Source organism: Leucoraja erinacea, chromosome 6 (genome assembly GCF_028641065.1).
Source record: "Leucoraja erinacea ecotype New England chromosome 6, Leri_hhj_1, whole genome shotgun sequence".
In the NCBI taxonomy this organism is placed as follows: Eukaryota; Metazoa; Chordata; class Chondrichthyes; order Rajiformes; family Rajidae; genus Leucoraja; species Leucoraja erinaceus.
In genome coordinates, this window is record NC_073382.1 from 11,255,994 (window position 1) to 11,269,419 (window position 13,426).

The 13,426-nt window shown below is 40.8% G+C and overlaps 1 protein-coding gene across 1 annotated transcript in view; it reads left to right on the forward strand.

Moving 5' to 3' along the window:
• Window positions 1–13,426, forward strand: part of tubgcp3 (tubulin, gamma complex associated protein 3) — an 83,471-nt gene that overhangs the window by 22,436 nt on the left and 47,609 nt on the right. Inside the window, exons 7-10 of the mRNA XM_055636607.1 lie at window positions 830–948; window positions 2,082–2,207; window positions 2,775–2,843; window positions 8,186–8,318. Of these exons, the coding sequence (XP_055492582.1) occupies window positions 830–948; window positions 2,082–2,207; window positions 2,775–2,843; window positions 8,186–8,318 (447 nt within the window). The remainder of the gene's footprint in view (window positions 1–829; window positions 949–2,081; window positions 2,208–2,774; window positions 2,844–8,185; window positions 8,319–13,426) is intronic.

Below are 13,426 nucleotides of genomic sequence, written 5' to 3' on the forward strand. Positions count from 1 at the left end.
CATGACATTGCTGTGTCCCAAACATTATGGTGCCCTGAAATGGGGGGGACTATGTATAAACACTGCTCTAATTTCTACATGGCAAAACCAAAATGTATAAAAATGGCCTTTATTAACATCTGACAATGTGCATTTTAACCACATCTGATTGTGGAGTACAGAGGCAAATAAATAAATGATGGGTCTTTGTCCCAAACATTATGGAGGGCACTGTAGATGTTGTCTTGGCTGGTGAGTCTTTCCAGCATGTTCTGATCTTATTTCAGATTTAGCGTTTTACTTTTGCTTTTGGTGCATCGGAAAGAAATCGATGACATCAATATTCTCGAGCAACTACTGGAGTATTTTTGCGGACTATTTATGGCAACGTACAAAATTGTGTAAAATGCTGACTGCTGCCTACCATGTCTCCTGGTGTAATAAAGTATTTTTGATAGAATCCACTCTTTTCCAAAGTTAGTACTGAAGTAAGATATGTATGGCAGAAACTTCAAATTGTTGCCCATGATTGTGTGCTGATACTGTGCTCTGTTGTTTAACTGTTAAAAGGCTTGTCCCACTTTCACAACCTAATTCATGACCTTTTTTACTCGTGGACATTTTTCATCATGCTAGAAAAAACGCCCTGACCTACCTGTTGCCACGAGTACCTACAACTAGCGTCACAACCTCCTACGACCTCCTGACGACCATGCTGCGAGTATGAGTCAAGGGCAAACTCGGCAGAGGTCGTGAATTAGTTGGTGAAAGTGGGACAGGCCCTTAAACACAATCTGCTGAAGGAGAAACAGTGAAAGGCAAGGTACTGATCTATTGTTTCATTTTTCAGCATCTGCAGAAGTTACAGAGGTCGCACTGGTCAGAGATATTCTTTATGTCTTCCAGGGAATTGACGGCAAATATATCAAAATGTGTAATTCTGAAAACTGCTATAAAATTGATTCCAAGGTATTTCGCCTTCAGTGACAGTTTGGAATTAAAAATAAATTATTGTGTGAGATTTACGATTTATATATTAGCATAGATGCTTTTATTTTGCTTAAACTACTATTTTAATGAACGGAACCTAGTAAGTAATCAAATACAATGAAAACTTTCACTTAAAAACCATGTGTTTTTACTCTGAGGTTGTTGCCATTATTTCTGTGTGTGATTGTCAATATCCTGAAAATGTTGTGGGCAATTAGATTGCTTGCTCGTGCTACCATGAAACAAATCGCTCAGCTATCCAGAGTAAATTATTGTAGCAAAATACTTTCAAACCAAGACCACAGGAAAATAAGAGCAGGAATAGGCCACAAGATACCTTAAGGCTGACCTGCCAATTAGTATGATAATCGCTGATTTTATGTGCATAGGTCCCTCAAAGCTTGCAATTTCTCGATAATTCAAATATTTATCTATCTCCAATTTAAATATTTCTAATTTGGTCTCCACCATCTATGTGGGCAGAAAATTCCAGAGATTCAATAACCTTTGAGTGAAGAAATCTCTGTGCATTAGTTTTAAATGAACAACCCCCTTTCCTTGTAACTGTGTTGCTTTGTCGTAACTCTCCCTCTAGTGAAAACATTTCAACATTTATCTTAAATATTCTTCAAAACTCGAAGGAATAAACCCACTGTCAGCTTCTTTTGATAGGGCAAACAAGAACATGAGTGGGTTTATTTCACATTTAGTTATTTCAGAATGAGATCTCTTTTAAAATGTATCATTTATGTGCCTATTTTTGATCCATTGCCCAAACCGTCCATTGCAGCTTCCCCCTGACCTGCCTGTAACTGCTGCACGAGTCTTCTTCTCTGGCAGCTAAATCTTTTTTTTCCAAATGGACACAGACTAAACTTTGCAACAAATGTGTCTCCGTTTGTATGTATGCTTGGTAAGAAGTATTGAAAGAGTGGTCTAAAAGTGTGCAAGCAATTCATAACTCAATTCAGGCTGATGCTTCCCACCCAAAAAACTGGTGCTTCAAGATTTGGATGATTCAGCATTAAAATTAATTTATTGGAAGATCTGAGTGGATTCTTGGAAGAAATTTGCCAGACCATAGAATGATTTTCATTTTATGTTCCTTTCAGTTGGGAATATCAAAATCTCTGAGAGATATAGTGAGTAGATTATCAGAGCTTGGATGGCTTCATAATAAAATAAGAAAATATACAGATCAAAGATGCTTAGATCGTGCCTTTGGCCTTGTGGGGCAGGTAAGTTTAATTCATTTTTTTGCATCTATATCAGAACTGAAACTTGCCACAAGATGCCCTGTATGAGTAAGATAGCCTGAATAAGATCAAGAAGCGAGTAACCTGTTTTTATTAGTTATCTAACTCTCCTTGCCTATTTTCTATGTTTTTCACTTTCTGGTATCTTGTTCTGTTCCCCTTACCCCAAATTTGACCTGAGCTATTAGATACTCAATGACTGCCTGATAAATTATTTATCCTTAAAGTAAATCCTGAGATTAGTGTTAAATGTTCCATTTGTTTAATTTCTGTGCCCTGCTTGCTTGATCATGTGTTTTAAATACTTATTTGCTTGCATTGAGAAATTCGGTTGGCATCATTTATTGCTCTTGTGCGAAGGAAATTCTAAAGAAATTAACTTTCTTAGTGAAACATCCTGATTCAAGTTGTGTTTAAGATCATTGAGGGTCATCCTTGTGTACCTAAATGTCCTCTACTGTTAACTTAATTCGAAAAACATATTATGATTTAAGAAATTATGAAATCATGGGTTATCTATTTCAGCCTCTTCAAATTTTCTTCCTGCAGAGTTTTTGTGCTTCCTTGCATCAGGAACTAAAAGAATATTACAGGTTACTTTCTGTTTTACATTCCCAGGTAAGACACTTTGCAGTTCTCACATTTACCCAGTTACTGGTTGTTCAAAGCCACTTCTTGTCGCCTCTAAAACTGCACACTTGTGTGTGGATGCTATGTGTGGTTACAATTGTAAATTAAATTCTTATTTGCTAATGTGTCTGTAAAAGCTGCAGCAAATAAGAATTTCATTTTTGTATTCCCATATGACATTTAAACACAATTGGCTCATGACGTTGTCAATTTCAATATTCCTGTCCATTATGCAAATTTCAAGCTGTTTTATTGTTTTCTGTTAGCCTATTAGTTTCTTAGCTTGGTTTTGTAAAATCCATGATTTGACTTGTTTTTTCAGACCATACATTTTATTTCTACTTTGCTTTGATGCTAGTGATAAAGAATTATAACTATTGCTGGTGATGAGAGCTTGCTGATGATACAGACTATTTTTAAAGAACTTCAATACTAGGGATGGGGTATAGGTCAGGTAGAAACATAGTTCTTTGTGGAGGAATACACGTGCATGTGGGTAGATAAGCCTCTTTTGAGCCAGATTAAGCTTTAAACGTACATTCATTGTAACTAGGGCCAGTGATATCTATCTATCTATATTACTAAAATTCTGTTCTTGACCGGTTTTGGCGATCTGTGCTGCGATTTCCGAGAGAATGCCGCCACCTACGGCCGTCATTTTTGGCCACCTCGCCCAGAGTCCCCCTCCACCGTATGTGTGACGAGGATTTTTCCCGTCGATGAAATATGACAGAGATATTAATGTTTTTACAAAATTCCCCATTCTCTCTGCTGCCCTCGCTGGAAGCAGGGAAAGGGACTATAAAACCAGGAAGTGGTGCTGCAATTAGTCTTTGCAAGCTGGAGCGCTGTCAAATAGTCTCTGTCACTCTGAGCTCTGAATGACACTAAACAAATGTCTACATCACTGTGAGTACCCTTAATTTGGTTTGAAAATGAAAACATAGTTAGTTTGAAGTAAAAAAGCACTGCCTGCAAATAGATGTTTGGGTTGAATTAAAAAGGCACTCTCCCCCTCTCTCTCTCCGTCTCTCTCTCTCTCTCTCTCCCTATCCCTCTCTCTCTCTCTCCCTCTCTCTCTCTCTCTCTCTCTCCCTCCCTCTCCCCTCTCCCCCCCTCTCTCCCCCCCTCTCCTCTCCCTCTCCCCCCTCTCCCTCCCCCCCCCCTCTCCTCTCCCCCCTCCCTCTCTCTCCCCCCCCTCCCTCTCTCCTCTCCCTCTCCTCTCCCCCCCTCCCCCCCTCCCTCTCCCCCCCCCCCCTCCTCCTCTCCCCCCCTCTCCTCTCTCTCCCTCTCCTCTCCCCCCTCTCCTCTCTTCCCCCCTCCTCTCTCATTCTTCTAAGCTGCAAGGAGAACTGCATGATAGGAAAGTCCCATCATCTCATCCCAGGAATTAGTTTGATGAATCTGCTCTGGACTCCGTCCAATGCTACTATATCATTTCATTCATTAAGTGATCAAATCTACACCAACTATTGCAGGTGTGGCTTCACCATCACCTGTATAACTATGTTTAAACTCCAGCCCCTTTGTATTAAATAAAATTCCCGTGTCGTACTGTTCTGTGTACTTGATCCACTTTTCTTATCCCAAAGTTATTTACTGCTTTTTCATTATCGGATTAAATGCCACCGAAAATCTGGCACTCTCCTTTCGGGAAACTTGGACTAGCTGTTATTGATGCTCAAATGTTCCTTGCAAAATGATCTATTATTCTTTGTTGTTCAGAAGGCCAGCATTTAGACAAGGAATTCAATTTTTGTGGAGAATGCGGGATAATGAACCCCACATAACATGATAGCTCTTATCAATATTTAATGCCATACTTGAAGAGAGGGAATGGATTACAATTATAGTCAGGTGCAAATATACTTTAAAGGTTTTGGGCCACGTGCCATGCTTGTTAGAAAGAAATTGTCAGTTTGTGGCTGATGGCTGAGTATTGAACTAGCTAAATTATTATTCCATTATCAGTGTTTAAATAATATCCAAATTAAAATGTATGTGATTAATTCGGCTTGACCTATATTTAACACTGCATACCATCCAAATTAACGTCTTAAATATTGTAATGCAGCCTATCCATGCCCCAAATCTGTTGCTGCAGGAAAAAGATAAAAGCGATAAATGCATGGATCCAACCTTGTTGGAGTTTTGAGCTCATGTTGCTGAGTTTTCAATCTTTTATTGGTCTGGCTAATCCTACATTATGTCATGATTAGAAACATTAGAAATTAGGTGCAGGAGTAGGCCATACGGCCCTTCGAGCCTGCACCGCCATTCAATATGATCATGGCTGATCATCCAACTCAGTATCCCGTACCTGCCTTCTCTCCGTACCCCCTGATACTCTTAGCCACAAGGGCCCTCTAACTCCCTCTTAAATATAGCCAATGAGGCCTCAACTACCCTCTGTGGCAGAGATTTCCAGAGATTCACCACTCTCTGCGTGAAAAAAGTTCTTCTCATCTCGGTTTTAAATTAAATTAAATATTAATAAGGATTATTAATAATAAATAATAATAAATTAATAAAGATTAAATAGCATACACCCATAGGCCCTTAATCATGCTAAGAGGTTATAGAATTTAGAACATTGGAACATAGTACAGCCCTTATTGACGTGATATTGGCCCCAATATTGACCTGAAGGAAAGCATGCTCACATTTTTGTTTTCGCATAATTGAGAATGAAAGGTGAATGGCTAAGGTCTCATTACATATAACTACCAGGTGTCAAAACATAAGATATATAAAGTTAATGAAATAATAGCACAATTGATAAACGAGTATGACATGGCCATTACACAAATTTGTTGGAAAATGATTAAAAAAAGGTCGGGATATTTAACATTCATAATTTATGGGAAAAATGAAAAATAAGTATGAAGAGTACTGATAATGGTTAATGTGGTAAATGTAATAGAGAATGGCTCATGCTCAGAAAATATAAAAAATGATCAGTTTGGTTGGGCCCAGGAAACGGTGAGAAGTAAACAATACTGGTTGGAGTTTTGTATAGACCCTGAAACATTAATGGTATTGTAAAGCACAATGTAAATCTCAAAATTAGAGGCAATCTCAGAAGAATGGGAACATCAATATACAGATAACCTGGCCAAACCAAATCAGCAATAGTAACACACATAATAATAGTGTGGAAGGCAAATACACGGATTGTGCAGAAAATGTTTTATTTGAATGAGTGTGCTGAGAAGCAAAGCTATTTACGATCTAGTGCCGTGCAATGAGAAAAGGTTAATGTTCTGATAATTAGGAAGCCAATGGAAAATTAGACTTTCCCGAAACCAGGGTTTTAGGCCTAAACAAAGTGAGATACAAAGTCATGAGAGATGAGCTGGAAATTGTAGATATGGAATCTACTTTAAAATAATGACAATTGGGTGATAGGTTAGGTGTAATTGAAAGAAAGAAATGTATAATACTAGACTAAGTGGGACCCGTTGGGTCCCATGTTCACACGGGAGGGCTGGTCCCCTAATGCAATGTTCCACCTCTCCACCAATTCCAATATTGGTGGCCAGTGGGTGAGGGGTGGGAGGGGGCGCACTTTCTGGAGCGCTAGTATTGGTGTTGTGGGCTGAAGGGACTGGTTTCCAGAGGGCTAGTATGGACATTGTGGGCCAAATGGATTCTTGGCGTGGCAGCTCAGTCACTCAAGCCTGATGTGCTGGCAGCTCACTCACGGCTGGTGGGCTGGCAGTTGACACGGCTATTCCTTGAAATTAAGTTTCAAGCAGGGTGCAAGGCCTCCAAATTCAAATGCAGATTCCTATGATTTCACACAGGGTGCAAGGCCACCAAATTCAAATGCAGTTTCATACCACTTCAAGCAGGGTGCAAGGCCATGAAATTCAAGTGCAGTTTCATACCATTCTTAAGCAGGGTGCAAGACCACAAAATTCAAATGCCATTTCATACCATTTCATGCAGGGTGCAAGGCCACCAAATTTAAATGCAGTTTCATACCATTTCATGCAGGGTGCAAGGCCACCACATTCAAATGCAGTTTCATACCATTTCAAGCAGGGTGAAACCACCATAAACAACACAAAACACCACATAAACACCACACCCACAGTTCAGTAGACATTCAGTGTGTTCAGTTGATTCACAGCTCAAACAGAGCTCCCTCCTCCATCTTGCAGAGACACACCCACACGTCCGGGTTTTATAATCTCTCCCCACTCCCACCGGAAGGGGTGTGGCCTTCATGGCGTGATTGACAGGAGAGAGATTCTCAACATTTTTTAAACACTAATAACACTTTTATTTTTAATTGATGGGAAAATGCACCTGATGAGCAGAGGGGCCAAAAATCACAGCCGTAAGTGGTAGCGTTGTATCTAAGATTAATATATAGTGCAAACAGAGAAGTTGTCAAGTTTAGATTTTTAATCATTTGCCATTTCAAATTAACCACCACCAACCATTTGCTGTGCTTTTATTTTCAAACCAACCATATTTTCATTTTCAAACCACATTAAGGGCACTCAAGGTCAGTAAAACCACACTCACAGTTTAGGGGAGGCCATTTAGATGAGGAAAAACCTTTTCACCCAGTGAGTTGTGAATCTGGAATTATCTGCCACAGAAGGCAGTGGAGGCCAATTCGCTGGATGTTTTCAAGAGAGAGTTAGATTTAGCTCTTAGGGCTAAAGGGATCATGGGATATGGGGGAAAAAGCAGGAACTGATTTTGGATGATCAGCCATGATCATATTGAATGGCGGTGTTGGCTCGAAGGGCTGAATGGCCTACTCCTGCACCTATTTCGTATCTTTCTATAACACAGTATTTATTTATTTAGTTTCCAACAAATATATACCCCTTTAAAGGAACAAATTCCAATCAGAAACATGGCAACACAAGAGACGGCAGATGCTGTAATCTTGAGTAAATCCAAAGAAAGACCCTGACTTAAATTGTTACGCGTCCATTTCCCACCATAGTTGTTGCCCAGCCTGCCGAGTTCCTTCAGCAGTTTTTTTTTTTTTTCCTTAAGAAAATACTACGCTCTATTATCAACAAAGAATAATGCTAGTGATGTGACAGGGACTGGGATTATGAAACAGCACTTGGAAATAATTACCTGATATTAGTAGTTTGTTCTCAGGATGCTTTAGGAAAATGCTATTGGATTTATTAATGTTTGTCAGATAGTGTTAGCTTAAGAATTTGTGATTGTATTGAAGTTCCCCCTGGTTAATGCCTCTAGCTACTGCTTTCAATGTGTTGTGCCTCCCTTGTTCTGTGCTTTGTATATTTGTCAATGAAATTAATCTGCATTGGCCTTCAAATTTATACTCACAGATACAAGTGGAAGATGACCAAGGTGTGAATGTTGGATTGGAAAGCAGCCTAACATTACGACGCCTACTTATCTGGACTTATGATCCTAAGATTAGACTCAAGACACTTGCGGCACTTGTTGATCACTGCCAAGGTAATTGTGATGCTTTCAACATTTTTCATTATTTGAAATTAAAGTAAAATGCTCAAGTTTTTTAATTATTGGAAATGAAAAAACATAGATAAAGGGAGTTTATGAGAACGTCTGCCTCATTATACAAGAATTAGATTTTGAAGTTAGGAACAATTGCTAATGTTATTGAAAAGATTTATCCTCTTGTGAACTTGTGCATTAACAAACATTTTGGACCTTATTAAGACATTTTTAAAAAAAAGATTGCCAGTGATTGTTCGACAAGAAGGGAAGTATTTAAATAGAAGGTACACAAAAAAGCTGGAGAAACTCAGCGGGTGCAGCAGCATCTATGGAGCGAAGGAAATGGGCAGCGTTTCAGGCCGAAACCCTTCAGATTTGGGTGGTTTTATTCTTAACTGTCCATTGAGTTCTGTGATGCAGTTATGGTCGAGCTGAATAAAATTGGCAAAGGCAGCATCGGGGCACAGCGGTAGAGTTGCTGCCTTACAGCACCAGAGACCCAGGTTCTATCCTACTATTGATGCTCTCTGTATGGAGTTTGTACGTTTTTACTGTGACCAAGTGGGTTTTATCCTGGTGCTTCGGTTTCCTCCCGTCCCCAACCACGTACAGGTTTGTAGGTTAATTTGCTACGGTAAAGATTGTACATTGTCCCGAGTGTGTAGGATCGTGCTACTGTACGGCGATCATTGGTCGACACAGACTCGGTGGGCTGAAGGGCCTGTTTCCGCACTGTATCTCTGAACTAAGCCTAACCGGAAAATAACATAGATTATTAGCAGATAATTAAGAGCATAAAACTTTCTCTGTCTCAGAGGGTAATGACTGCAATTCTCTCCTGCTGAAGAAGGTGAAGATGGCAACATTCAAAGTATTTAGGGTGGAGGTAGAAAAATATTTTAAAGATCAAAGAACTGAGCATTATGAGAAACTGGTTCAGGAAAGGAGCTGACCACAGTGTAGATTAGCCATGATCCTATTCAATGGTAAGGCAGGTTTGAGGGACCGAGTGGCTTAAGCTTGCTCCTATCTTTTTATATAGTTGTGTTCTTATGTTAGAGTTATTATCTGGCCATGTATCAGTCCAAATGTCTTTCAAACATCATAATCACACCTGTCTCTACCACCTCCTCTGGCAGTTTATTCAATATATCCACCACCTTCTACATTGCTAAACTTGCTCCGCAGGTCTCTAAATCTTTCCAATCTCACCTTAAACATATGGTCTTAACTTTGAGATTCTCCTACCCTGGCGAAAAATACAGATCTATCTCCTTATCTGTGGTCCTCACGTTTCTATATACAGTAAACCCTTATTATTACGAACCACTTTATAACGGATTTTGGTTATAGCTGGCTGTCTCTAAGAACAGTTACAGTCTCTAGTTACGCTACAGAGCCTATTGAAATTGACAAGCAATTGTTGAGATGGACACTGTATTAAATAATGTAACAAACAGCCTTAAGTATTTTTAGCTTGCAGTAATAAAAATACATTTTAAACTGTTAAGAACTTTGTACACTCAGCAGGCTATGCAGGTCATTGTCTTTGGAATGAGAAACTGAGTTAATGTTTAAGGTCGATGTCCTATTCTGAACTAGGTCGTGGTCACTTGGAGCAGGATAGGATTTTCTCACACCAAAGTCTCTCAATTTCTGAATGCGGGAATCAGTAGCAGGGACATGTAATTATTGCTGTTCACCAGCTGCGCTGGACAAGATGGGGCCAGACGGCCTTCTTGGGCCACTACACCCCATCTGATGGGGGAGGTCCTACTGGGGTCTCGGTGACGGGGCTCCACTATTTTGTTGTCAGACAGTGATGTCAATGGCGGAAAAATCCGTACTCTGTTTTAGCGGACACCTTTCCCCACCCTCCCCATGGTCCGTTATAACAAATGTCTTCTGAACTTTGATAAGGTCACCCAAGGGCACCTCCGCTCCAATCCCTGCCCATCCGGTCTCCTTATAATGCAAGCCACAGGTCCCAGCAACCTGAAGCACTGGTTACATTTCCGAGTAGTATTTCGAGGACAATTTTCAGACTGGAAGCAGCATATTAAAAAAGCATGCAACTATGTCTGAACTTGAGGCATGTGAGCTGCCCTAGGATTGGTTACTTTAGCAAACAGAGTTAGAAAATAAATTGTCACAGTGCATTTTACATTTCTGAGAGTCAGTGACTAGAACCTGATAATATATTTGAGGTTGTAAATAAGATTTAAAATTACAATTACAGGTTTGAATGAGCTGGAGGGGGTGAATTGTGGGTGGTGGGGAATGTGCAACAGAGTGGAGGGAAGATGGAGAGGCTAGATGGGCCTAATTTAATGGGAAAGTGGATTGTGTGCATAATTGAGTTGGAGCAGAAAATATAGATAACTAGACCATGTGCAGACCCGTTGGGTCTGTTCCCCCAACGTGCGGTTGTGGGGGGGGAGGCTGCATGCAGCGTCACACACAGTAACTATCCCCCCCCCCCCCCCCCCCCCCCCCCGTGGCCTTACTACTTCCTTTACAACAAATTTCAGTATTTTCTCCATTAAATATATTATGCTAACTTGGTCCATGATATAGGTTCACCACTAATTTTTCCAGCACCCTTGATTCCAGGGCCATGCCGGATTATTCATTTTGACCAGCAGTGGATCATCCAACTCATTCTGAGTTGGTCCACCTGATCGCCATGATCATATTGAATGGCGGTGCAGGCTCGAAGTTGTCCGAATGACCTACTCCTGCACCTAATAATTCTATGTTTCTATGTCATGGGCGCCTTTCAGTGGCCACGGCCTCCGAGAGGATGTCGAGAATGAAATAAATAGTAGAGACATGACTAGTACACTAAGTAATGACAAAATTCAATTCAAAACACAATATGAGGTAAATTAATGCTCAGATGAAAAGGGAGGGGGGCGGGGGGCTAAGGATAGGCAAAGGTGAAGAGATGGGTCTTGAGGCAGCACTGGAAGATGGTGAGGGACACGGAATTGCGGATCAGTTGGGGGAGGTAGTTCCTGAGCCTGGGAGCTGCCCTGGAGAAGGCTCTGTCCCCAAAACTGCGGAGGTTGGACTTGTGGATGGAGAGGAGACCGCCTGATGTGGATCTGAGGGACCGTGAGGGTTGGTAGGGGGGAAGGAGGCCAGTTAGATAAGGGGGGGGGGGGGGTAGATGGTGAAACTTTGTAGGTGAGGAATGGGAACGGATTTGTTAGTTCTAAAGGGGCAATCTTGACCACCTGATTGGAAGCCTGGCTGCAGAAGTCGGTTCTGGGAACGGATCCTCCGGCTCCAGCCAGGCCTGAGTTCCAGACCCCAGCCACAGGGGTAAATTTGAACTGCTGATCATAAGTCCAGCTGCAGAAGTCCCAATGAGGTTGAGAGTGGCTGCCTCACCTGGCTTAGATGCCACATTTTCAGATTGGACTTCCAGGGGGGGGAATTTCAACTGCGCTCTCCTAGTTTTGTCCGTATTAAAGGAGGTGCCAGACCATCAGTTGCCAGAAAATCAGTGGTGGCCCTGTACTTTCTGTAAGAATATTACGTATTATGTGATGTTCCAGTCCAAATTTCAACAATGTTGCAAAGTCTAGCAGCATAGACGGGTACGTTGATCCTCCATGCCCCAAATTACTGCGGAGGTTGGACTTGTGGATTGGCCAGAGGAGACCAGGCTGATACTGTGGATTGACCTCGCAACCCGTGATCTTGAGTTGGTAGGGGGAGAGGAGGTCAGTGGAGATATGGTGGGGGGAGAATGTGCAAATGGTGCAGAGGGCTTTGTAGGTGGACCCAGACTACTGGGACCGAGCTTTGTTCGGCCGGAGATCTCAACACAAATATGGGGCAATTTTCAACCAATTGGGGTAGCTTTGTTCCTGAACTCCGGTACGGTACAGCTTAGTTTTAGTTTAGTGTAGTTTATTGTCACGTGTCCCAAGGTACAGTGAAAAGCTTTCAGGTTTCCTTTAGATGCTCTGGATTCCCTTTGTGATTGGTAGAAAGTCAATGTGAAAATGATGGGCATGTGAGAAACAATATTCTGCAAGGAAATAAATGGGAGAATAGGATTGCTTTGAAAGCTGGCACTGACGATGGGCTGAATAGCCTCTGCATTGCCAGAGTAAATATGGAAGCCTCCCTGTTAGATGTAAGCTGTCATATTTAAGGAACTGTCAGCCTTTAGTACCATTAGTTTGACTGGTATCTTTCCTTTAGTGAATGTTTTCCCTTCTATTGCTTGCTTTTCTCTTTTCAGTTCTTTTGCTGCCTTCTACCATGAACTGAGGTCCCAAATATTTGTCCAAAGCAACTCTCAGTTTCCATATTTCCCATTATTAATTTAGGACCTATTGTGGTAGATTTTTATATTGTTCAAGAGATTACTCCCTCTAGCCACTAAGTGGACTACATGATTAAGGAGAATGTCGTAATATGCATGTGAGCTCTCCACCAGAGACCTTCAGAGCTTCTTCATAGATAAATCTTCATAACACAGTCTTTTGATTAATAGATTCTTTATTGTTGATGAAAAACAATAAGGTATATCCAACCTTACACTCCGACTCATACACTTTAATCTTCATCAAACTCCAGCATATCGCTTTAAAGGTTAGAAAACTACTTCTGTCTCCATTACACTTCGCATGGTCAAAGGGTATACCTTCCTCATGCAAGTCCAAAACTAAACTACAAACTAAGCTTCTGCGCAAGAAACCTAGCTCCAAAGACGCCCTAGAATACGTCATAAATCCCACTCACATAATAACAGGCAGTCTAAAATTTAAAGACACATGCCATAATTAATGACACACAAAATAAGCCAAATGGCCACTACACCTATGTTTGGCTACTTATTTCACAAAGCTGGTACAGTATCTTGTTTCTGAATCAAGGTAATCTCTACAAATTAATTTACTTGACCTGTATTGACGTATTTACAATGCAATCAAACCATTTTTGGTTGCCTTTTTGAAGGTATATCCCTGTGAATATTCATTTTCCAGACTGGGTAATCTCACAAACGATTAAATGATGATTAATTGGGTCATATCCATTTATTTGTGGTCACAAATTTGTTCATTTTGTTATTAATGCAATTATCA